Source organism: Archocentrus centrarchus, unplaced genomic scaffold (genome assembly GCF_007364275.1).
Source record: "Archocentrus centrarchus isolate MPI-CPG fArcCen1 unplaced genomic scaffold, fArcCen1 scaffold_26_ctg1, whole genome shotgun sequence".
Classification (NCBI taxonomy): domain Eukaryota; kingdom Metazoa; phylum Chordata; class Actinopteri; order Cichliformes; family Cichlidae; genus Archocentrus; species Archocentrus centrarchus.
The window spans coordinates 794,262-820,784 of NW_022060256.1; the positions used below are offsets into that span (position 1 = coordinate 794,262).

Consider the following 26,523-nt stretch of genomic DNA (forward strand, 5'->3'; position numbering starts at 1 on the left):
TTAAATCTTTACTGGTACACAGCTGGAGGTTCTTCATCAATCATCTGATCAGGAAGTGTTAACGTGAACAAAAGAGAACTTTGTAGCTGCTCCATCCACCGCTGTTTGCTTCACACAGTGAAAAATTGCAGTACAGAAGTTAAAATATGCAGATGAAGTGTTAATATGAAAAAAGTATTTCTTATGAGATTACTCAATTAATTGAAGGAATAATCGATATAATGCGTGATTATACTTTCAGACAGATTTCTACTGTAATAAAACTGCTTACAACTGCTGTGTAATTAAGTAAATGTACTAAGAAATGATCAGCCATAAGGGGGCGTTCAGGGAATACTGTTCAGTCTTCAGTTTCTTTGCCATATGTCAGCACAAGATTCAGATTCATCATCAGATCCAGAGCCAGAAATTTTTGGAAGGATTTGTTGTTGCCATTGTGAAACTGGACATCCACGTTTGTACTGGAATCCAATAAAAAAATTTTTTTTTAAAAAAACAATTTAATAGTTATTTTAATTTTGTTTTAGGTCTGGAGAACATGAAAATATGAACCAAAAACCAATGAATAACTTGCATTTCTTGAAAAAAAACCTGAATGTTACATCACAGTAGTGCTGAAGGCAAATCATCAGCAGGAATGCAGTTTGTTCTCTGATGAAGCAGAATGCCCTTTCACTACCAAGCAACATCTTAAGTCACTATTACAGGAATATATTCAGTCAGAGCTCATGTGACTAATTAAATTCATTACTTGCTCTTAGATCGCAAACTCAAACATAATATTCTCAACACTGTTCAGCCCACTGGCACAGAGCATTAAGTGTGCACAAAATAAATGATGAGAATTGTAAGAGTAGTTTCAGTGTTACTTTATTGTTCATTTGAACAGCATTTGATTACATCTATGACAAATAGAAGAGTAAAAATGAAAACGGCAATTCAAAGACGTTCAATATTTGATATTATTTTAAATTAGACTAAATTAAAACAAATATAACAGAGCTATATCTGTCTCAAAAGTGTTGCACAGTGGGAACATGGCAGCTCATGTAAATGTGATAAGGTATTCTGGGTATGCCTGTATATCAATGAAGATGACAAACACGGTTGGAGTAGAGCGGTTATCAGTGACGCTGTCATACAGGTCTGAAGTATTCCTAGATTTTTGGGGGTGGGGTGATCATACCACCTTGTCCTTGTGTGTGGTCTCCAACTAGAACTCTGGCCTGGTACATGCGTTTATGCCCCTTGGCATCAGGCTTGGCGTAGCCTTGTGCTGAATAGCAAGGGTTCACAGCAAAGTAAGAGCCGTTGCCGTACATTGCACCTGCAGACAGAATGAACGAATTAGCTGAATGCTGTGGTTCGGTGTATCGATTTATTGGATTTAAAGCAGAATTAGAGTGCTGCGCCACCACTGAACTGTCTGTTAGCAGTTGTAACTGAATTTCACACTTTTACAACTGTCACAAAACAGCGTTACTGACTGATTGTAAACACATCAAAAACTGGTTTTCAGTCTGTTACACCAGTACTGTAACAGAAATTCAGTGTGAAATTACTTACATATTTATATAATGTAATATTTATCTAATAAGTAAATTCAAACTGGTAATGGGAGGTGGTTATTTTGTGATAGCACTCATTACTAAATTTACTGCTCTTGTATTGAATGGGTCACATATTGACTTTAGCACTTTACATATGACTGGGTAGTATAGCAATTCATAGCCAACAGCCTGTGTTAATGTTTTTTTTTAATGTGATTTTTGAGGAAATATATCACTTTCTCTTATATTTGATTAAAGTGAAGACAGGCTTCTAGCACCCATGAGATTTTCTGGTTTTTAAGGGGGCTGAACCACTGTGTTACACTAACATGAATAGTAATGCAGTGAGAGAGTTATTGTGAATATGATTAAACCAGAGATATCTCCAAGTGTTACACTATGCCATACTTTTTTCAGATCCCCAACACATGTAGACTGTAATTATTCATCTTGCTTCTTAAAATTAATAATAATTTATATTAATTTGTTGCAACACTAATTCTAAAATATTCTACCTTTAGATGTGTATTGTGTGTGAGGCTTTGGTTACCATGTGCTCCTGCATAGCTGCGGTTGAAGCCTTGTTTGTTGATGAGATCGATGGACGTGGCCTTGGTGCCATGATAAAGAAGCTTTTCATTGTTGGTATGTTTATTCTTCGCCTCCATTTGTTTTCTTCAGGATCTGGTAGTTCTGCCACAGTGTTGGGTTTTGGACCCTTTCGATCTGTCAACACAATCCAAACACAGTTCATTCTCATAGTTCTTCCCTTCTTAGCTGTTTCCTTTCTCTGATGACCTTCATTTTTTCATGAAAACACTTCCTCCTCCTACTGGCAGACACCACCCTCAATCTAAAGATTGCCTCTTTGTACATACATGAACCTTGAAATCAAGAGCATGGCTGAAGCTTGCTGCAGCAGTGAGTCTGTCATAGACTCCCATGTTAAACTTTACAGCAGAAATAAACACACTTACAGCCTGATACAGCAACTGCTTTGATCTCTATCACTAATTTCCCCTTCATACATAACTGTACGGGGGCAGGGAGAATTTTTATATAACTCACGTGTTTGAATTATTTAAGGCCTAAAGTTTGGATTTTGTGGTTTGGCCTCTGTCTGACAGGCAGCTGCTGTCTGCTAGGCTTCACCTCATGTGTTTGTGCTGTTGGAGCCTTTTGGAACATTTTAGTGCCATTATCTGCTGTGAGCTTCATTTGACTAACAGACCATCCAAGAAGGCGGAGCTCCAGTTTTGCTGAGTGAAATTCTGGGATTTTATTTGGATGTTTAACAGTAATTAGCAGGTTGAGTCGAAGGCTGCTGGATTTTTTTGGGGGGCATTCTTGGCGATGTCTCGCCTGTTTCTCAAAAACCGTCTTAAGCTGTGAACAAAAGAGCTTTGACTCCAGCCTGTTAGCACACCACAGCCTGGATGACTGCAAACCTGCACAGACATTAATTAGCAGGTATCTGTGTCTGTGTAATGCACCTGTAACTAAGCTAATTTACTAAATAGTTATTTTTAACTGTACAAATTATACAGTCTGCTCTGTGTATTTATGAGTGAACATACACTGATGATGTTAACATGAAGTCCAGCATTTGTCAGTTCACTCTCCACGTCGTTGTATTCCTTAGATCCTGGAGTCAGAGCAAACAGCTTCACAAGGTCGCCCTTCATGTCCTCCCAAAATGAAGGCAGAGCATTGTCATCTGTAACAATCATTGGAAGAGTTCAGTTTAAATAATATTCTACACTAACAGAGGACATGTGCACCAGGCTGTGGCTGGAGTTTCAGTGGGAAATGTAAAATCTGTTAGTGTAGGACTGAGATTACTTGTTGTCAGGGTTTCTATATGTGACAAGCTTTTTTTTCAGCTTGGTTTTCTTACACATTATAACATTTTAAGCAAATACAGCCACTCAAAACTCACCACTTAGCCTTTCATAGAGGTTTTACTTTGGAAAATGCAACAGGTTAAAAGTGCACATAAATGACTCACCTTTCAGTCCTTTCCGGATGAGCTCCACATTCTTCCTGTTTGCTGAAACTGCTTTTTTAAGCTGTGGATCAGCGGTGTGCATTTCTTTATATATCAACTGATTCATTTCATTGATAGTTGTGGTAGGGATTGTCCGTAGTGCTGCATTCACATCTTCTAGTAGATCTTCAGAGGGTACTTCACGTAGTCTTGGTAGCCATGCTTTTAAATCCTTTTAAATCCTTTCTTTTCATATGTAAATCATTCACTTGTGGTCTATATAAAGTAGAACTGCATTGCAATGCAATGATAAATGATAAATACTGAATTTGGGGTTTTCATTAGTTTACAGTTAAAATCATCAAAATTAAAAGAAATAAACATTCAAAATATAGCAGCCTATTTGTAATGAATGAATATAATATACAAGTTTCACTTTTTGAATGGAATTACTGAAATAAATCAACTTTTACATGATATTCTAATTTTATGACCAGCACCTCTCTTTGTCAGTGTTTCTTCAGGGAGTTCAGTGGTCATGATACTCCAAGGGACACCAAACATGAAGCATGTGATTTTAGTGAGTTTCCAGTCAAGTTACCAACTCGACAATCTACCAGCCAATCACAGCACTTGTCAGGTAAGAACTTTCAGAAGACAATGCAAAACAGCTCCAAGAGAAGCCTCCTTTAACTTGAGATTTAGTGATTGTCTCAGCTTAAAGCACTAAATTTAACTAATTTTAAGTTTGCCGAGAACAAACTGATGGCAATCACTGTTTTATAAAGATCTACTGTTCAAAAATATTTGTTTATGTTTATTTATATTTTACCTTCAAAGTGTTCAAAGCAATAGTTCTTTTTCACTCATTTTCACTCATTTTCACTCATTGTTTCTTTGTTAAAGCTACTTAACCCTGACCTATGAATTATTTTTTTATTATTATTTTGCACCAACAACATGATTCCCCAAAAGATATTAGCTGAAAACCTGGCATGTCTCAGCATGGTGTGCATTGTGTCCTTAAAACATTTGAGGAAACTGGAGAGCAAAAGAAGTGTCAGGCAGGAAAAACAAATCCAGCAAATACCTGACACAGGACCTGAGAGATGGCAGCACGGTGGCGCAGTGGTTAGCACTGTTGCCTCACAGATAGAATACCATCTGGAAGGCCTGGGTTCGATTCCACCTTGGCCCAGGCCTCTCCCTCTCTCTGTGTGGAGTTTGCATGTTCTCCCCGTGCTTGCGTGGGTTTCCTCCGGGTACTCCGGTTTCCTCCCACATTCCAAAGACATGCACTTACTGGGGTTAGGTTAATTGGCTAATCTAAATTGCCCATAGGTGTGAATGTGAGTGTGAAAGGTTGTTCGTCTCTCTGTGTTGGCCCTGTGACAGGCTGGCGACCTGTTCAGGGTGTACCCTGCCTCTCGCCCTATGACAGCTGGGATAGGCTCCAGCCCCCCCGCGACCCTGAACAGGATAAGCGGAAGTGAATGGATGGATGGAGGACCTGAGAGATGCATCTGGACCTTCAGCTCATCTGAAGCCTCATCAGAAATGGTCTCAGTGGAAGGGTGGCTCTCAGGAAGCCATTCATTCTTGAGGAAGGAAACAACAAGATAATAGAACTGGGCTGGAAATCAGTGGCTACAGGTTGGATGGAGTGATCAATCCAAATTTGACATTTTTGGTTAAAACTGCCATCATTACAGTGGGTACGGAAAGTATTCAGAAATTTTTGTCTTAGCTAATTATAGGCCAATCTCCAACCTTGCTTTTCTCTCAAAGATTCTTGAAAGAGTAGTTGTAAAACAGCTAACTGATCATCTGCAGAGGAACGGTTTATTTGAAGAGTTTCAGTCAGGTTTCAGAATTCGTCACAGTACAGAAACAGCATTAGTGAAGGTTACAAATGACAGTGGACTCATCTCTGTTCTTGTCCTGTTGGACCTCAGTGCAGCTTTTGATACTGTTGACCATAACATTTTATTACAGAGATTAGAGCATACTATAGGTATTAAAGGTACTGCACTGCAGTGGTTTGAATCATATTTATCTAATAGACTCCAATTTGTTCACGTAAATGGGGTGTCTTCTTCACACACTAAGGTTAATTATGGAGTTCCACAGGGTTCTGTGCTAGGACCAATTCTATTTACATTATACATGCTTCCCTTAGGGAGTATTATTAGAAAGCATTGCATCAATTTTCATTGTTATGCAGATGACACTCAGCTTTACCTATCAATGAAGCCAGATGACGCACATCAATTAGTTAAACTGCAGGAATGTCTTAAAGACATAAAGGTCTGGATGACCTCTAATTTCCTGCTTCTAATTGCAGATAAAACTGAAATTCCTGTACCCAGCCCCGCAAATCTTAGAAACATGGCGTCTAACCAGATACTTACTCTGGATGGCATTACTTTGGCCTCCAGTAACACTGTGAGAAATCTTGGAGTCATTTTGAGCAGGATTTGTCCTTCAATGCACATATTAAACAAATATGTAGGACCGCTTTTTTGTATTTGCGCAATATTTCTAAAATTAGAAACATCCTGTCTCAGAGTGATGCTGAAAAGCTAATTCATTTATTTATTACTTCTAGGGTGGACTACTGTAATTCGTTATTATCAGGCAGTCCTTCAGAGCCTTCAGCTTTCAGGCCCCTCTTCTGTGGAACCAGCTCCCAGCTTGGATTCGGGAGACAGACACCCTCTATTTTTAAGATTAGGCTTAAAACTTTCCTTTTTGATCAAGCCTATAGTTAGGGCTGGATCAGGTGACCCTGATCCAGCCCTTAGTTATGCTGCTATAGGCCTAGGCTGCTGGGGAGGTTCCCACAATAGATTGTTTCTTTTCATTCACCTTATTTACTTTGTTTATACTCCAGTCTGCATTTAATCATTAATTGTTATTAATCTCTGGCTCTCTTCCACAGCATGTCTTTTCTCTCTCCTCAGCCCAACCGGTCACAGCAGATGACTGCCCCTCCCTGAGCCTGGTTCTGCTGGAGGTTTCTTCCTGTTAAAAGGGAGTTTTTCCTTCCCACTGTTGCCAAGTGCTGCTCATAGGGGGTCGTTTTGACTGTTGGGTTTTCTCTGTATTATTGTAGGGTCTTAACCCACAATACAAAGCGCCTTGAAGCGACTGGTTGTTGTGATTTGGCGGTATATAAATAAAACTGAATTGAATTGAATTGGTTCTGAACCTCTCATTTGACATATCCACACAGACAAAAACCCTTCCTCTAGAATGCATATAAATTATTAAATTAGCTCAATCAAGATCCAGACAGCTCTCAGCTTACCATTTTCCAGTTATTTTTAACTTCAACCATTTTTAGTCTTTAGTTATAAATTTGAATCAATTATGGTTGTCCATTGGATGCTTTTTAAAAAATTTTTAACTAGCATTTGTTAACAATTAGGCTTTTTTTTGGTCAAACTTAAAGTTCACTTTTTTAAAAAAATAAATATCATTTATTTCAGCTACCACAAAAGTTAGCACAGATATCATAAAAATGTCCTTGTCTAGGAATTATTACATTACAAAACTAAAAGTATGAGAATACCTTTAGTCTGTTTTCTTGGGTGATCTCAGCTGGTTAGTCCAGCAAATGGGGAACTATTAATGGTACACCATACAGTCTGACAGTTTAGACCTAGCATATTTCCAAAATTTGGAAATTTTGTATTTAAAGATGTGAAGAACTTTGGTCCTGGACTTTGTTGGACAAAGCCCTCATCTCAGCCCCAGCCAACACCTCTAAAATAGTGTAGAACTCTGTTGGAGCTCACTATCACACTACGTTAGTCTACTTAGACATCAGCAGTAAAGATTTATTTAAAAAACAAAAAGAAAAAACCTTTAGGATCACTGAAGTGATGATGGCAGCCTGTTCCGTTGGGATCATGATGATATTGTCAGGCAAGAGTCCAGATCTTCTCAAAATACAGCTCCAGCATGTCTAGAAATAAGCCAGAAATGTTACAGTTGGATAAGCATGAAATCACTTTCCAAAGGTTGGTCTCATTCTCACTCCAGGTGCTGTGCCAGATTTTAGCCAACAGTTTTTTCATCATGAAATAAAAAGTAATTATTAAAGGCATTTTTTTGTTTTGAAAAAAGCAAAGCTAACGGCAGGACACCTACCATTAGTCTCTTCAGTAACAGAATACAACACTGTGTTTCCACCACACCCAGCTTATAATGGAGCAGTATCCACCTGCAGTTCTGCTTGAGAACATCTTTATGGTGTAGGTGCAGGTATGAGACGCTGCTGTTGATGTGAGGAGAGTTAGAGATTGACCAGAAAACTGGTCAAGGACAAGGACAACCTGCCCAAACACAAGATATGCAACGAAGACGTCTATGCTGTCCAGTGTAGTGACCTCTACATTGGAGAAACCAAGCACCCTCTTCACAAATGAATGGCACAACATAGAAGAACCACCTTGACAGGACAAGAAGCTGTACATCTGCATCTTTGAGTATGCAAATATTCAAATCAGGACAGGGAAGACAGATGATTTGAAAGAGGAGTAAAAGAAGCATCTATGTCAACAGTAAACAACCATCATTGAAAAGAGGAGGTGGATTACGCCACCAACCTTCCCCCCACTTACAAAGCTGTTTTGAGCTCCCTACCCAGGCATCTCAACCCACATTCACACCTTTGTCCAGATGACTTCAATAGGTCACTTGTTACAATGGAGCAAAGTCTCAAATTGGTTTCACCTGAAACCACTGATTGTAATGACCCTCCTTTCACACCTTGGTGCATGTGTAACCCATGTTATAAATATTGCAGTAATGCAATAGAAAATTGTCACACTAAATTACATTAAATATTAAGTTTTAATTATATAATTTATGTTGCAAATAACTTGTAAATGAAGGTTGAAACATTAGTATTAAATTCACCAAACAAAAAGTGAGTTGTGGGTATGCCCCCTTTAACGTGCCCTTCCCCCCTCTTCCCGTGAGCGTAGTGTTGGAGGGAAAACAGCCAGCGATACCAGAGAGGTGACGTAGGTGTGCGCATCGAGAACATTTTCTCTGAAAATACGGAGGTTTTCTGATCCAAAGGGAAACCAGTGTCTATTGAGAGCCTAGGAACAATAACCAGAGAAGTTTTGGTGAGTTTCATGATGTTTCTTTTGTATTTGAGAAAACTGTGTTTTAGACGAGCAAATGGAGTAAATGAGACCCCGAAGTTAATCGGTAAAAGTGGAAAACTGATCGCTTTAATGATAACGTGTTTTGAGTTAATGTGCATAACCAAACGTGAATATGTGTATAGCTTATGTTAAGATTTAAGTGTGCGTTTTATTGCAAATGATGTTAGCTGCGAGAGGAAAAAGCTGCTGCCATTTTCCTTTCCTTTCTCTTCTCACAAGGAGGCAGAAAGAGTGTATTCTGTTCTTGTAATGATTCCTTTATAGTAAATTAAGTTTTCTGCATGGCCTGTTATGCAGGCCAGGTTTTTTAGTGTGTGCTTCAGGTGTCGGGAAGAGCTTTCTGGGTGTCGGACGAGGCCTGGATCGCTCTCTCCCTTTTCTTCGTGCGGGGGCTGCAGACGACCCGCACACACACACACAGGATATTGGATGGCGAGCCTGACCCATGAGACTCGAGCTTAAAGACAGACAGCAACCGGATCAACGGAATACGGTTTGATATTGCTCATAGAGAGAGACAATTTTGTGTGCTCCTGTTTGCTGCTTTATGGCAGCAGGATTCCGGATTTCCCCCTTTCTGAACTGAATCGAACTATTGAACTGAACTGGATCAATCTGAGTCAAACTATTGAACTGAACCAAACTGAATCGAACTATTGAACTGAACTGAATCAATCTGAAACTGTTGAGCTGAATCCAAGTTATTATATTGAATACCGTTATATTTCATGCTGTTGTTGTTGTGTTAAAGTGGGTTCTATTCATACTCAATAGGGATTCTAAGTTAGTGCGGTCTATTTGACATTATTGTGAGTGTTTCTGTTTAATGCTTTTTGTTTTATTAAAATGCCGGCTTTCCATTTAAGGGTCTCTGGTTCTGGTCTCTTACTGTGCTTTGCTCCACCATTCCGGCGAACCAGAACTGTCCAGTAGCTCATACATGTCTGAGATTGACACAAGTGCCACATATGTGATTATTCACATTAACAACAGAGGGTCATAACCACCTCCAGGGGACTACACCCACTGGTGTTGAAATACCTGGGGCCTATTCCAGGAAGCATGTTCAACAACTCTGAGTCTAAAAACATATGCTGAGTTGATCAACTCTGAGATTGGCAACTCTGAGTTTCCCGTTCCAGAACAGCTGATCAGAGTTAGGTCAATCAACTCTGAGTACGCTCACCCGGAGTTAGCCCATGCGTGAGTAAAGAAAGAAAGCCACCATCACTGGACTTAATCAGGACTTAATCACAACCGACATACAGGTAACTGTTTTAGAGTCTGTTAATAAGAAACTAGATATCTTAGCCATGCTTCATCAGGAGATCAAAGACTTAAAATCTAGCGTAGAATTCACACACCAGCAAATAGCCGATCTCCAGAAGGACAATGCGGAGCTCTGATCCTCCATGTCAACATAACAGTGCAAATGGAAACTTTAAAATAGAAAACAAATCCTTGAAAGAAACGATCTTTGACATACAAACCAGAAGTATGCGGGACAACTTGATCTTCTCAGGAATCCCCAAAAATACACCAGATAACCCGGAAACACCGATTAAAAACTTCCTGCAATCGGCTCTGAAGATCCCGATGGAAACTGTCAGTGCCATCTCATTCCACTGCGTTCACCATTTGAAGCCCGAGGAGGAACCAGACCACCACCCATCATTGTGAAGTTTGATTATTTCAAGCAAAAAGAACTTATTAAAAACAAAGGACATGAATTAAAAGGAACATCGTATGGCATGAATGATCAGTTTCCCCATACTCCCGCAGGACCTCCCAAAGGACACCCCGAGGGACACGGTCGAATGCCTTCTCCAAGTCCACAAAGCACATGTAGACTGGTTGGGCAAACTCCCATGCACACTCGAATATACTTGATAAACAGGATAAAGAGCTGGTCCAGCATTCCGCGACCAGGACGAAAACCGCATTGTTCCTCCTGGATCCGAGGTTCGACTAACGGATGGACCCTCCTTTCCAGCACCCTGGCATAGACCTTACCGGGGAGGCTGAGGAGTGTGATCCCCTGAAAGTTGGAGCACACCCTCCGGTCTCCCTTCTTAAAGATGGGGACCACCACCCTGGTCTGCCAATCCAGTGGCACTGCCCCAGATCTCCACGTGATGTTGCAGAGGTGTGTCAACCAAGACAAGCCCCACAACATCCAGAGCCTTCAGGAACTCAGGGCAAATCTCATCCACCCCAGGGGGCTTGCCACCAAGGAGTTGTTTATAACTGCCTCAGTGACCTCACCCCCAGTGATGGTCAAGTCATCTCCCTCATCCCCAGACTCTGCTTCCACTACAGAAGGCGTGTCAGTAGGATTCAGGAGGTCCTCGAAGCATTCCTTCCACCGTCCGACTATAGTCTCAGTTGAAGTCAGCAGCACTCCACCCGCACTATAAACCGTGTGAGTGGAGCACTGCTTTCCCCTCCTGAGTCGCCTGACGGTTTGCCAGAATTGCTTTGATGCCGTCCGAAAGTCTTTTTCCATAGCCTCACACCGAACTCCTCCCACACCCGAGTTTTTGCTTTGGCCACTGCCCGAGCTGCATTCCGCTTGGCCTGCCGATACTTGTCAGCTGCCTTTGGAGTCCCACAGGCTAACCAAGCCTGATAGGACTCTTTCTTCAGCTTGATGGCTCCCTTCACCTCCGGTGACCACCATCTGGTTCGGGGGTTACCACCACGACAGGCACCAACCCTCTTGCAGCCACAGCTCTGAGCAGCAGCCTCAACTATGGAGGTGTGGAACACGGTCCATTCAGACTCAATGTCCTCAGCCTCCCTCGGAATGCTGTCGAAGTTCTGCCGGAGGTGGGAGTTGAAGATCTCCCGGACTGGGGCTTCTGCCAGGCGTTCCCAGTGCACCCTCACAATACGCTTAGGTGTGCCAGGTCTGTGCAGCATCTTCCCCCGCCACCTGATCCAACTCACCACCAGGTGGTGATCAGTTGACAGCTCAGCTCCTCTCTTCACCCGAGTGTCCAGAACATACGGCTGCAGATCTGATGATACGATTACAAAATCAATCATCGACCTGCAACCTAGGGTGTCCTGGTGCCATGTGCACTTATGGAGATCCTTATGTTCAAACATGGTGTTCGTTATGGACAAACTGTGGTTTGCACAGAAGTCCAATAACAAAACACCATTCGGGTTCAGATCGAGCAGGCCGTTCCTCCCAATCACCGCCGCTTCAGGTCTCACTGTCATTGCCCACGTGAGCGTTGAAGTTTCCCAGCAAGACTATGGAGTCACCAGATGGAGCACTCTTCAGCACCCAGCCCAGCGACTTCAAAAAGGGTGGGTACTCTGAACTGTCATTCGGCGCATAAGCGCAAACAACAGTCAGGACCCGTTCCCCAGCCCGAAGGCACAGGGAAACAACCCTCTCGTCCACTGGTGAAAACTCCGATGTACAGGCAGGAAGCCGGGAGGATACAAGAATACCCACCCCAGCTTGCCGCCTCTCACCGAGGGCAACTCCAGACTGGAACAGAGTCCAGCCCTTCTCCAGGAGACTGGTTCCAGAGCCCAGGCCATACGTTGAGGTGAGCCCAACTATATCTAGCTGGTATCTCTCAACCTCACGCACTAGCTCAGGCTCCTTCTGCACCGGAGAGGTGACATTCCATGTCCCAATAGCCAGTCTCGATAGCTGGGGATCGGTCCGCCAGCCCCTCTGCCCTTGGCCACCGCCTGACACACACTGCACCTGACCCCTACGACACCTCCTGCGGGTGGTGGGCCTACAGGAGGGCGGGCCCATGTAACCTCTTCGGGCTGCGCCCGGCCGACCACCACGGGCTAATGCCCGGCCACCAGACGTTCTCCCTCGAGCTCCCTCCCCAGGCCTGGCTCCAGGGTGGGGCCCCGGTAACCCTATCCCAGGCAGGGTAAACTGTTCCCTTGCTGTTACGAATATAGGGGTCTTCTGAACCGCTTTTTGTCTGGACCCTCACCCAGGACCAGTTTGCTATGGGAGACCCTACCAGGGGGACAAGCCCCTAGGCAACATAGCTCCTGGGATCACTGGGACACACAAACCCCTTCACCACGATAAGGTGGCGATTCACGGAGGTGAGGATCCTGGAATATGACACAAAATTAAAAGCAGACATCCTCCACCTACAGGAAGCTCATCCACAAAAATCAGAAAAAAATTATCTTATAGATTCTAATTTTACCCGGGTCTTTTCAGCATGTTATAATAGTAGACAAAGAGGGGTCTCTATCTTGGTACATAAAAGGCTATCAAATACATTTCACTGTGCATTGTACTGTGTATAACTGTGCATGTGACAAATAAACACTATCTTATCTATCATTTACACCAAATAACACAATAATAGATCCAAAAGGTTGATTTGCCATAATTAAAGAAACTATATTTAATAGTGTTTTTACAATCATCAATCTATATGCTCCCAAAATTGATGATCCAGCTTTTTTCCATACATTTTTTTCTCAAATATACAATCTTACTGCAAATTCAAAAATCATTATTCAAGGAGATTTCAACACTGTATTAAACCCTTTAATAGATCGCTCTAGTAATTCAGCCAATGTAAGGCATTTACAATCTGCCAAAATAATAAAAGAATACATGGAGGAGTTTGGTCTTGGTGATGTCTGGAGACTTAAAAATGAAACAAATAGGGATTAAACTTTTTTCTCTCCAGTACATCAATCATTTTCACGAATAGATTTTTTTTCTCATGAGTAATTCCATGATTGAAAAAACATCTTCTAGAATATATCCTATCATTATAAGTGATCACACAGCTATATCCCTCATTATTCAAACTGAAACCCATTTTAAATCATCTCCCACATGGTGGTTTAACACCTCTTTATTAAAGAATTTAATACATTTATAAGGAAAGAGTGGGTAAACTTTATAGAAACAAATGATTCTCCAAACACATCTCCCTCTTTAATTTGGGAAACAAGACAAGCTGTAATAAGGGGGAAAATCATATCATATTCCTCATATAAGAAAAAAAAACAGGAACAAAAACTAGAATGAGATATTGAGGAAAGAATCGAACAATACCAGATAGACACACAATAAACCCAAACGAACAAACATGGAAAGAATTACAAAATGCTAAATTACAGCTGGATAATATTTTATCTAAAAAAACTGAATTTATATTACAACTTAGATACAATAACTTTGAATATAATAATAAATCAATCATGTAATAAAGAAAAATCTCTTATAACAAGAATCAAAGATTCAACTAGACAATATAGACAATCACCACAGGAAATTAATCATACTTTTTATAGCTATTACCGGAATTTGAATTCAGCTGAAAATAAACCTAATCCAGAAGATATTCAGTCATTCCTGCATCATTTAAATTTACCTCATTGATCTAAAGAAGATACAGATTTCTTAGACCTACCTTTATCCTCAGCGACTTTTGCTGGCAGTCTCTCGCCAAACCTTTCATCCTCACTGACACTGCCATATCAAGATTAACGCGAAACATATGTACTAATATTGAAAAGTTTTGCGAGATCTCGCAAAACTGCCTCTTTTTTTTTTTTCCTCCCATGTTTTTTTCCCCATGTCCCTTGGATTCCGTATAGAATGAATCTGTGCATCTAATAAAATTAGATGCACACAACTGATAGAACACAAAGCACATTTCATTTATAATACTGGAAATATGGTCATTAATTCACAGTATTTGTGTGAACCTGAATCCAGGTGAAAAAAATAACACAAATAGGAATCTAGACGGTTCAGACAAATGTTGGTGGATGGCGCAGTGTTGTCAGATTGCCAGATTGGGCAGCTTGTGAACACATTGGGCTGGAAAATTATATAGATATATCTATATAATTATAAAATCATATAGATATATAATTTTACAATTAAAAACTTCCTAAGAACCTACCAAATATGGTGAAAAGCAGCCAAAATTTTAACAACTTACCCAAAGCTGTGTATATTTAAATATATATCACACCTGGTGCTATTAACATGACTTTCAATGGAGGTTTTGTTGCTTTGGGCTGGCTACTGTCAATCAGATCTGACAACCCTGGGGATGGGTGGCGGTGATAACCTATTCCGCTTCAGTACGAATTACGGCAGATGGAAAGGAAAAGGTCAAAGCCATCAGGCGCGCAGTTTAGGAAAAGAGAAAAGAAGAAGAAAAGAAAGAAGCAAAAGATAAAGGTAAGCAGAAGCTGTGTAATATTTCAGTTTCTTCCATGTTTTTTCAAATAAAAATTTAAAAGAAATTCTGAGTGTGCCTGTGATGGGGGGGGCTTCTGTTAAAAACTGTCTGTCAGACCATGGCAGAATTCACCACACAGCAGGCAGAGGGCGCTCATTACCCCCCAAGTGGAGTAGTGCAGTAGGCACTGCTGAGGCGATCGCTATTGGGGGGGGGGGGGGGGGGGGGGGGGGGGGGGGGGGGGGGGGGGGGGGGGGGGGGGGGGGGGGGGGGGGGGGGGGGGGGGCTGGCGGGGATGCTCGCCCAGGGCGCCAACAGGCTAGGACCGCCACTGCCAGTAGCTACCAGCCAAGGCTCTGGAGAGTCTCCGCCATTGGCCACGTGGCCAGCCACCAGAATTCATCTGTCTCCGCCGCTGGGATTGCAACCAGGTCCCAGACCGCCTCTGCCGCCAGTTCCCGACCATCCCCTTGGGCTCCTCCGTCTCTGTCACTGGCCATCCGGTCAGCCCCCCGAGTTACCTTGCCCCCATCTCTGGTCTCTTTCCCCACGTCTCACCCCGTGACCTGGATGACCCCCTGAACTGTGCTGCTTCATGAGTGGCTTCCCTGGCAGACATCCTGAACTGTCAATTTTCCCTTCGTCAGTTGTCAGAGTCTTGTTGTCATAGTGGCTGTGTTGTTTCCGTGCTCTCCAGTGCCCCTTAGCTTTCTTCCCCAGTTTAGGTTTCTTTTTGTTTCATTTTTTGTCCTCTATATCCTGCTGCCATAATAAAGGCTTATTTTTAGTTCATTTACATCTGCCTACTCCAGCATCCTGCTTTTGGGTCTTTTCCTCCTTTGATGGAGGATCAGGTAGAAACATGTTTTGTTCCTTGTCCATACACCGTGACAGTTATCTTTTTATATCACACAGTTACTGAGTGCTATCACAACAGCCTGGTTCCAGAATCTTCACTGCAGGTCACATTTCTTCCATCATCTTCAGGAAAATACAAAAAACACTGACATGAACATTAATGAATGATTTGGAGATTTGATATCAGCATCAGGTTGGTGTGAGTTGGCAGAACAGAGAAACAACCTGCCCTATGGTGTTGTGAACAATGTGAAGCCATGCTTTGATGAGTGGGCCCTGCTTTGTGGGTACTGCTTTATACTATGGTGTGGGTGTAATAGTTTGATATTGTAATACAGTTTTATGTATAGTGACATGTTTTCATCATGGTTTACTGCTTCTGAAGGTCTCAGCTTTCTATTCTTTAAAGGGCACTGGCATCCAAAATATTATAAAAAGTCATTATTCATGGTTTTGTGCAGAAGTCCAGGTGGCTGCCTCGGGCTCATAAGTACCGCAATTATGATCAACAGGTCATAATTTAGCATCAGGAAGAAGGAAATGTTAATGTTACATAAGTGATATGTAATTCAGGTTGAGGTAAAAACTGAAACCTGAGATGAAAATGAGATTTAGCTGCAGTGGGGTGTGATTCTATGACCTTCATTTTAAAGATGTAGCATGCTCAGATTTGTTTTGTAAAGTAACTGCCATCTCTCCTGATTTCTTTTTTCTTTTCTTTTTTGTCACACTTGCATGTTTCAGGTCATCAAACAAATTTTAATATTAGACAAAGATCGCCCGAGGAAATACAAAGTGTAGTCTTTAAATGATGATTTTGTTAGTAAGGAGGAATAATTGTGGTCTTGTTCTATTGGTCAGTACCCAAAGCTCAGAACCATAGGTCAGGGTAGGGACGTGGATTGACAGCTTCACTTTTACGCTCATCTCTCGATGGACCAGTGCAGTGTCATTGCAGCTGCAGCCCCAATCTGTCTGTTGTCTACATCCCGCCCTTCGTGCATGCTGAATCTGTCATTGCTGAAACTGTGTGTTCTGTTTCTGTCTAATAAAGATGAAAAAGAGTCTTTTGCTTCTCAAAGCTGGCAATGAATTACCTGATTGTTCTGCTTCCCAGCTGGCCAATTTTTTAAATTCTGAGTCAGCAGTTAAAATCTGTTTTTAGTTCATGAGGCGGCCCACAAACAGACTGAACTTTTTTCCACAGCCGGCTCATTCTCAGACTGTTTATTGTATTGCTGAGCCAACTGGCTCCGAAATTATTTTCTCCACTCGACCAGCTCATTGAGAGACTGAATTCTGTATTAGTCTACCTGAGAAATCAGACTGCTAACAAACTTGAGTCAGCTCACTCAGAAACTGCTGATGTACCTGTGCCTACTCTAGCTGTATATAGCGATTTTGAGCTGGCCTCCCCAAAACTAACTGTGTTCCTGAGCTGGCACCCCGAGAGACTGTAGCTCTGCCTTGGCCATCCCCAGAAAACTTTGAGCCAGTTGACTCTGGGCCCCCCCAGTGAATTCCTGGCTGGAACAGCCACAGTTCCTATCTAAAGAAGAGTTTGCTGGTTGCTGTTTCGCCTGTTAGACTTTCTTGTTTCCTGAGTTAATTTAGTCTCTCTGTCTTTTCATCCAGAGAACTGCTGCTCACTTGGTATTTTTACTGTTGGACCATTCTCTGTAAACCTAGAGATTTACGTTTGGGAAAATCCCAATAAGTCAGCTGTTCCCGAAACACTCAGATTGAGAACAGTGCCACTTTCACTCACCTTTCTTCCTGATGCTCAGTTCGAACTTCAGCAGGCTGTCTTGTAGACTAAATGCTTTGAATTGGCTGATTAAATGTTTACTTTAACAAGCAGTTGAACAGATGTACCTAATAAAGTGACTGCTGAATGCATGACTTTAGCAGCAGTTGCTGCTATGTTCTCAGATTGTGACGATAGATCCTTTGTCTGTTTTCCGATGCATATAATTTCAAAAGCATCAGTTTGCTTTTTTTCCATTTCAGCAATTTTGTACAGTTCCAATATAAAGCCTTCACATTTCATTTTTGTCTGAGCATTTCACACTCTGCATTAGGCCTGCATTCAAAGCCAGTAAAGTTGTGATAAAAGTACAAAAAACTTTGGTCTTTATTGGTGGTTAAAGTTTATTCATTATTCAGAGCTGAAGTGATTTTATTTTTTAGACTCCATCAGTACCTTTGTCAAAGTGTCAAAGCATCAAATGGCATTGTGCTGAAGCATAAGTTGTGGGATGTGGTGGGAAAAGACAAGTGAAAAGTCAACAAAAGCCTGGACAGGAAGTATAATCCTTCTGGAAGTAGTTGTACAGTCAAATTTATGTCATTCATTGTGACACCAACAAGCCCCTTAATCTCACTACCAAAGAACTAGTGCAGTTTAAGGGTACAGAACAATTCCATACAATTGCAGGTTTTGCTCCAAAATATGCAATTGTTTTGGAACAAAGCCAATTAAGTGTCCCATGTAAACAAACCATGGCACTAAACAGATGGGACTTCATAAAAAAAAACCAAAAAAAAAACCTGCACTTCAAGAACAAGAAGTGCAGACAAGGAGAAAATATCGATCCACTCCAGAAAATCTGTGTACTGGTCACCAATCTTACCTCGAAGCTGCAGACAATCCAAGATTCCTTTAGTTGGCCCAACACGCTATTACCACGCTTCCACTGATGCCCATGCAAATGCTGGTGCTGGTTCCAATAACCGGGCAACCCGCTTAAGAATGGGCCTGCGTTTCCGCTGCACTTTGCAAGCTTATCCTTTATGTATGAGTGCGGACAGTGCAGACTGAAAAAAGAAGCCAAAGGGCACAAACGCGGTAGAACATGCTCCCCTTGTGCAAACTTTATTTTTTGTGCTGCGAACCTATTTTATGGTCCAAACAAAAGAACTGCAGCATCTGTATAGGCATACACAGACAGTGATTACCAGCAAGACAACAAGTATGCAGTTTGCTTCCTTGGGGGGTACACTGTGGAGCACATAGCTGCAGACTTTTAAGTGCAAAATAACCAACAAGAGAATCATTGGAATTTGTTGTAGTTTTAATATTCCTTTAAAATACATTTGATTAGATTTAAAATACAATGTGACAGCAAGAGAAACCAGCCAAAGATGTTAAATATTTGATAGAACTTGCAGCTGCTTTTAATGAACGAATTCAAGTCAGAACACACATGATTTAAAACAGTATTTTCACTCACAAGTGTTGCACAGTGGGAGCATGACAGTTCATGTAAATGTGATAAGATATTCTGGGTACGCCTGGATATCATTGAAGACAACAAACATGGATGGGTTAGCAGTGTTATCTGTGACACTGTCATACAGGTCTGAAGCAGTCCCAGATTTGGCAGGAGGGGTGATCATGCCACCTTGTCCTTGGGTGTAGTCTCCAACTAGAACCTTGGCCTGGTACATACGCTTGTGTCGATTATGATCGGGCTGGGCGTAGCCCTGTGCTGAATAGTTCGGGTTCACAGCGAAGTAAGAACCTTTGCCGATTGCTGCACCTACTGAAAGAATGAATAAATACAAGTTTTAGCCAAGAATAGCGGAGAAAAGCTGTGTGACACTCATGCTGCTCCACTGCTCTGGTCTCTCTCAGACAGTTAAACACTTTGTAGCAGTAAGTGGAGGAGCAGTAAATATTTAGAAGAATCTGACTGAACGAGTTTGGAAAATCTCAGTTACAGGATGTTGTGGAAATTAATATAATAAATGCTGAGGAATATCTGTCTGCACCACAGTGGACCAACCAACATAAAGACAAGACAGTAGAAAATATCTGACACAGGTTGTTGGTAATAATAATATAGATTACCAATCTTGTGTTTTTCTCTTAGCATCATCAGTCTCTAATTTATCATCACACAAATCTGTTGATGTTATAAGAGAGCAGACTGTGAACTCAGTTTGTTCACAAACTCCTCCTACACAATCAGGGCTCCAGCAGCCACAGCTGGCACACAGGCACAGACTCAGACCCCTGAAGCTTCTGCTCAGTAATAGATATTATGATGTCATTCTGTTGCCTAGCAACCACTTACCAACACCTTAAAAAAGTACAATATAATTTTATATTCACAGTAACAACACCTAATTTAGCAAATATTGGATATGGACTTTTGATTGTGAAGCTAATAGTACCAATATTCTGTTGTAGTATTTGACACATTAACCTATGAGGTCAGGTTTACTGTAATGTCACATAAATAACGTTCTTAAGGCAGTGGGAATTAGTCTAGTCCAGGGGTCACCAACTACATTCGTCCAAGGGCCTGAATTTTTCTTGGCAGACAGTGTGAGGGACAGATGCTCTCGTAAAGTACAATAAAATAATTATTGTATGCACAATCTACTTTAGAGAAGCTGTTTTTTTTTTTTTCTTTAATGAATACAGAAACACGAAGAGTTCAGATGCAAAACCATCTAAATCTGCCTGGACACTTTTCTTTTAAAAGAGCATTTTATTTATTTTTATCTGGATCCTATGGTAGCTTTTAGTAATTTCATTTCACAGGCAAAGGTGAGGTGCCCTTTTTAAAATTTTAAGTGTCCATCCATCCATCCATTCTCTCCCGCTTATCCGGGGCCGGGTCACGGGGGCAGGAGCCTAAGCAAAGAAGCCCAGTCTTCCCTCTCCCCAGCCACCTCCTCCAGCTCATCCGGAGGGACCCCAAGGCGTTCCCAGGCCAGCCGAGAGATATAATCCCTCCTGCGTGTCCTGGGTCTACCACGGGGCCTCCTCCCGGTGGGACATGCCCGGAACACCTCACCCAAGAGGCGGCCAGGAGGCATCCTAATCAGATGCCTGAGCCACCTCAAATGGCTCCTTTCGATGTGGAGGAGCAGCAGCTCTACTCTGAGCCCCTCCCGGATGGCCGCACTCCTCACCTTATCTCTAAGGGAGAGGCCAGCCACCCTTCGAAGGAAACTAATTTCTGCCGCTTGTATTCGCGATCTTATTCCAGATATTATTCCAGTAAATCGAGAGCTTTGCTTTTACACTAAGCTGTGTGTCGGGCGGTGGCCGAGGGCGGAGGCCCTGGCGGACCGATCCCCGGCTATGGAAACTGGCTATTGGGACAAACTATAAATGTAAATATAGTAATTTACCTACTTTTTAATAAATATTTTGTTTTGAGGCAAAACCTTATCTGTCCTCTGCCCAGTGTGAATGAAGGCAAAAGATGCAAATATATCGACATGATAAAGATTCTTTATGAGTCATGAATGTGCTGCGTGTGAGGGTTTAGTTACCATTCGATCCTGCGTAGCTCCGATTGAAGCCTTTGTTGTTGATGAGATCGATGGACGTGGCCTTGGTGCCATGATAAAGAAGCTTTTCATTGTTGGTATGTTTATTCTTCGCCTCCATTTGTTTCTTCAGGATCTGGTAGTTCTGCCACAGTGTTGGGTTTTGGACCCTTTCGATCTGTCAACACAATCCAAACACAGTTCATTCTCATAGTTCTTCCCTTCTTAGCTGTTTCCTTTCTCTGATGACCTTCATTTTTTCATGAAAACACTTCCTCCTCCTACTGGCAGACACCACCACCTCAATCTAAAGATTGCCTCTTTGTACATACATGAACCTTGAAATCAAGAGCATGGCTGAAGCTTGCTGCAGCAGTGAGTCTGTCATAGACTCCCATGTTAAACTTTACAGCAGAAATAAACACACTTACAGCCTGATACAGCAACTGCTTTGATCTCTATCACTAATTTCCCCTTCATACATAACTGTACGGGGGCAGGGAGAATTTTTATATATAACTCACATGTTTGAATTATTTAAGGCCTAAAGTTTGGATTTTGGGGTTTGGCCTCTGTCTGACAGGCAGCTGCTGTCTGCTAGGCTTCACCTCATGTGTTTGTGCTGTTGGAGCCTTTTGGAACATTTTAGTGCCATTATCTGCTGTGAGCTTCATTTGACTAACAGACCATCCAAGAAGGCGGAGCTCCAGTTTTGCTGAGTGAAATTCTGGGATTTTATTTGGATGTTTAACAGTAATTAGCAGGTTGAGTCGAAGGCTGCTGGATTTTTTTTTTTTGGCATACTTGGCGATGTCTCACCTGTTTCTCAAAAAGCATCTTAAGCTGTGAACAAAAGAGCTTTGACTCCAGCCTGTTAGCACACCACAGCCTGGATGACTGCAAACCTGCACAGACATTAATTAGCAGGTATCTGTGTCTGTGTGATGCACCTGTAACTAAGCTAATTTACTAAATAGTTATTTTTAACTGTCCAAATTATACAGTCTGCTCTGTGTATTTATGAGTGAACATACACTGATGATGTTAACATGAAGTCCAGCATTTGTCAGTTCACCCTTCACGTCGTTGTATTCCTTAGATCCTGGAGTCAGAGCAAACAGCTTCACAAGGTCGCCCTTCATGTCCTCCCAAAACGAAGGCAGAGGCAGAGCATTGTCATCTGTAACAATCATTGGAAGAGTTCAGTTTAAATAATATTCTACACTAACAGAGGACATGTGCACCAGGCTGTGGCTGGAGTTTCAGTGGGAAATGTAAAATCTGTTAGTGTAGGACTGAGATTACTTGTTCTCAGGGTTTTTATAAGTGACAGCTTTTTTTTCAGCTTCCTTTTCTTACACATTATAACATTTTAAGCAAATACAGCCAATCAAAAGTCACCACTCAGCCTTTCATAGAGGTTTTACTTTGGAAAATGCAACAGGTTAAAAGAGCACTAAGTGCACTTGAATGACTCACCTTTCAGTTCTTTCCGAAAGAGCTCCACATTCTTCTTGCCCCTGTTTGCTGAAACTGCTTTTTTAAACTGTGGATCAGCGGTGTGCATTTCATTGTTGATTTTGATCTTCACCTTTTGTTTTTTCTCCAGAGCCTCCTCGAGTTTGAGGTTGGTGAAGATATCAAAGGTCACCATTGACCCATCACGGTCCTGAAACTGCCATTCTACCAGCCCACTCACGAACAAAGCCTGTCTCTTCAAGTTCTCCGTCCTTTCCACCTTCCGGATGATGTCCCTGATGGTCATCAAATAAAAAAGCAAAAAAAAAAACAACAGCAACAACAACAAAAAAAGTCAAAACAAATACAAAACACTTATATTTGTCAATTTTTGGTGTGTGTCAGTAATTTGCGGACCTAACTGCAGACTCTGCAGTGAAGACTTCTCTGGTCAGACCCTCCAGGTGGATCTCGGGGTCCTGGTCTTCTGCTCCTTTGTCCAGACGGATGCTGACCGTCAGCTTCCTCTGCAGAGCGTTCAGCTCCTCTATGTCAGCCTGTGACAGCTGGTTAATGTACGGGTCAGAGATGGTTTTCTGTGCCTGCTCAGCCAGAATCAGCTCATTAATCCTCTGCTTGGTCTGACTCAAAGCCTGCAGTGTTGAAGGAATGGTTGTAAATCTTTGTTACAAGCAGTGACACATTTGGAAAAACTCACAGAAGGACAACAAATATATTCTGTGTTCTGGAACTATTTATGGTGTATTAATCTTCCCAGTTAGTCTAAACAGGGTCTTTGACAGGTTTCCAGGTTTGTCATTGAGCACACCTTTTGGTTTTGGTGCATGAGAGTACAAAATTAAAGTACCATATTTTTTCGGACCATAAGGCGCACTTAAAATCCTTAAATTTTCTCAAAAATCGGCAGTGCGCCTTATAATCCGGTGCACCTTATGTATGAATTCTTGTTTTGCTTACTGACCTTGAACCAATTTTATGTGGCACACTGTGCTGAAAAATCTGTCAAAATGTTTTAGTGCGACTTTGTTATGGGACACTTAACAAATATCGACATGTCAGCTGTCGCTAGAAGTCGCTAAAGGACGACTCGAGGTCAGGGTGTGTGTGTGCTGTCCCCCTCGGTGCCAAAGAGAGGTCCGGGCGATGCCACAGAATATGAAGGGACGCAGTACGAGTGCTGTATGTTCACATACAGTTGAGTCAAAAAGGGATTTCTTTTTTTTTTTATGTTTTTTCTTTGCTTATATCAGTAAATATACAGGATTATATATAGAAGGGCTTATATATAAAATGAAGAAATGACTTGTTCTTACCCTCATGAATAAAGAATATATTATAGCGTCTATTAAGATGTTGAAGAACATGGCGACAGATTGCCAACAAAAGTTGCCCTTTTATCAACGATTAAATGGTTGCTGTGTGCTGCAACCAAAACAAAACAGTAACAATGAGACAGACTCGGATAATGACGAGAGGGAACCCGGCATGCTTGATGCTGAAATCGCCCAACTGTTCAACTCAGACACTGAAGATGAGGAATTTGATGGATTTGTGGAAGATGAATGATTTAAAATGTGAGTGTATTTTTCTGTATTTGTTACAACTGAACAATATTCTGAGTTATTGTGAATGAGTTGAATAAAGTTCGACTTAAGTGACTCTTTTGTTTTGTTCTACATATGTTTTATCGTGCGCCTTATAACCCGGTGCGCATTATGTATGAAAATAGACCCGTTCACTGATATTGCGCCTTATAACGCAGTGCGCCTTATGGTCCGAAAAATATGGTACTGCTGAAAAAAAAACAAATGAATTAAGTGAATAAATGTATGCGTACCTTTCTGTCGTCAGCACACAGCTGAAACACTGTGGGTTCAAACTCCTCCCTCTCCAGCACTAGGTCAACAGCGCTGGACTGATCTGACCTGAATCCCAAAACTGAAGCAACTTGATGAAATTTTTCTGAAAGAACATTAAAACAAACACCATAAACGTGTCCGAATGCAGGGCCACATGTCTAATCTGCTGAGGAGTAACTGCAAAATTATCTGGAATAAATAAACAAGTTTATGCACAGTTCTACTTGTTAGAGTCCTGACTTCAGGCGATGTCAATACCTTTGAATTTGTCAAAGACACTCTTCTCCTCCACCCCCTCTCCCTGCCTCTTCTTCATGCTCGTGTGGAACTCCTTCATCATGGCCGTCTGGAAGATCAGGATCTTGACACTCTGAACGAACCTCGGCTGTTTCTTCCTCACAAACTCCACCACTGCGTCGACCATGGCGTCAGCCACAGCTGATGGGCTGGCCCCTCCCTGACCTAATAGGCAGACAATTGCCAAGTCATGATGGTAAATGGTGAATGGACTAGTTCTTATATAGCGCTTTTCTACTCAGATATGAGCACATGATGATGATGACAGCACCCCTAATTCCCACAGCCTTGGTGTGAGGGCCCAGGAGAGCTCCCTCTCTCTCTGCCTGTTTTCCTTTTCCTCTCTGTCTCTCTACCTTTCAGGTTCTCTGTCTCCCTGTCGTTGCATCTCTTTGTCTGCAGCTCGTGTGTGTCCTTAAGGCTTGAAACCCCGGGGTTACTTCCATGTTCTACTTCTTTGTTTATTTGACTTTAGTCAGTTTTAAAAAAGCATAAACTGCATTGCAACAAGCTCTGCTTTCCTCCACAGGATCTTTTTTGAGTATTTTAAAAAGCTGAATCTACAAAGACAAAGTTCATCATTTTGGCTCCAGATTTTTGATCTGAAAGTTCAGTCTGTGAAAATCACCAAAGTAACAATCTCACATCTGGCTGGTGTTACTGCAGGACTGCAACATTCATTACAGCTCCAACATGAAAGAGTTGGACAAAACAAACACAATAAAGTGCCTACATGTGTGACATATTTCCTGTCCACTGACACTGAGGACGTGCTGTGTTCCATCAGAGATGATATTTGGGGAATAATTATACAACCATTGGGCATCTTCAGCTGAGCTGCTTTCACCATAATTAGTAAACAGACTCAGTTGTAAAGTCCTGTTACATGAAGGTGAGAGACAAATGGAGCTGAGGATACACTATCCTGGTACCACACAGGAAAAATGGTTTCAGTCTCATTACACGTTTCTTAAACGTGTCAGATTTGAAGTGTTTATGACCGTAACCTTTCATTGATTAATTTGCTTATTGTCTTTTTTGAGACACACTGAGTTTCAAGCTATGAACTGCAGGTGAGAGCACTGTGTGGCTCACACATGAATCTCAGACACTTTCAGGAGAAGCTGGTTGGGATATTTTCCACAGATGGTCATTGTCACATCTAACACACAGCAGGACACAGCCCACTCCAGAGTTGTTAGCACTGCTGGTAAAATCATCATAAAATCATGATTTAGGTGAGGGAGCGTGGAGGAGGCAGTACAGATGATGACCACTAGCTGGAATTGAATCCAAGCTTCAGTTATCTGCTCTGATCACACATCAGTGTAATCTGACAACACGTAGACTCTGTAGACAGGAGCTGGTTAGTTAGTATGTTTCAGCTTTGTATTAAAGACGTTTGTGACACAAACTCTGTTCAAACTTTAGGTTTGTCGGGATTCCCTGTGGAGTAAAGACCTGTGTACCCTGCTGCACAGTGAATCGGTGAAATGAACATGCAGTCTGTACAGACCTGTTCCCAGTGCAGGGAAGGCGACAGAGGTGAACTTGTTCTCCTCACAGACCTTCAGCACTGAGTAAACCATGTCTTTAATGTTTGTAGGGTCGTTCTGGCCGACGATGTGGATGATGTTTCTGCTGGGCAGCTGCCCGGCTGATGTCAGGATCAGTGCTTGAGGCTGACGCATGGAACGCACTGCAGACAGGAAATACATGAGGCTTATAACACAAAGTCTGTTAGGAGAAGAACGTTTCATTTACAATCCCAAATTTACATATTTGTAGAATTATTCTAATTTTAGTTAA

The 26,523-nt window shown here is 41.8% G+C and overlaps 1 protein-coding gene and 1 pseudogene across 3 annotated transcripts in view; both read right to left on the minus strand.

The window, feature by feature from the left end:
- Window positions 1–1,045: 1,045 nt before the first annotated feature.
- On the minus strand, window positions 1,046–7,519 carry LOC115775873 (protein mono-ADP-ribosyltransferase PARP15-like; annotated as a pseudogene).
- A 10,482-nt stretch (window positions 7,520–18,001) lies between these two features.
- The window catches only part of LOC115775896 (protein mono-ADP-ribosyltransferase PARP14-like), a 29,917-nt gene continuing 21,395 nt past the window's right edge, over window positions 18,002–26,523 (minus strand). For 2 of the 3 annotated variants that reach the window (XM_030723406.1, XM_030723405.1), the window contains exons 16-23: window positions 26,231–26,413; window positions 24,676–24,879; window positions 24,396–24,520; window positions 22,955–23,190; window positions 22,559–22,833; window positions 22,114–22,259; window positions 21,083–21,257; window positions 18,002–19,335 (exon numbers count right to left, since the gene is read on the minus strand). In XM_030723406.1, the coding sequence (XP_030579266.1) occupies window positions 19,052–19,335; window positions 21,083–21,257; window positions 22,114–22,259; window positions 22,559–22,833; window positions 22,955–23,190; window positions 24,396–24,520; window positions 24,676–24,879; window positions 26,231–26,413 (1,628 nt within the window). In that variant the 3' untranslated portion in view covers window positions 18,002–19,051. The remainder of the gene's footprint in view (window positions 19,336–21,082; window positions 21,258–22,113; window positions 22,260–22,558; window positions 22,834–22,954; window positions 23,191–24,395; window positions 24,521–24,675; window positions 24,880–26,230; window positions 26,414–26,523) is intronic. The other variant, XR_004019404.1, reaches the window with a different exon arrangement.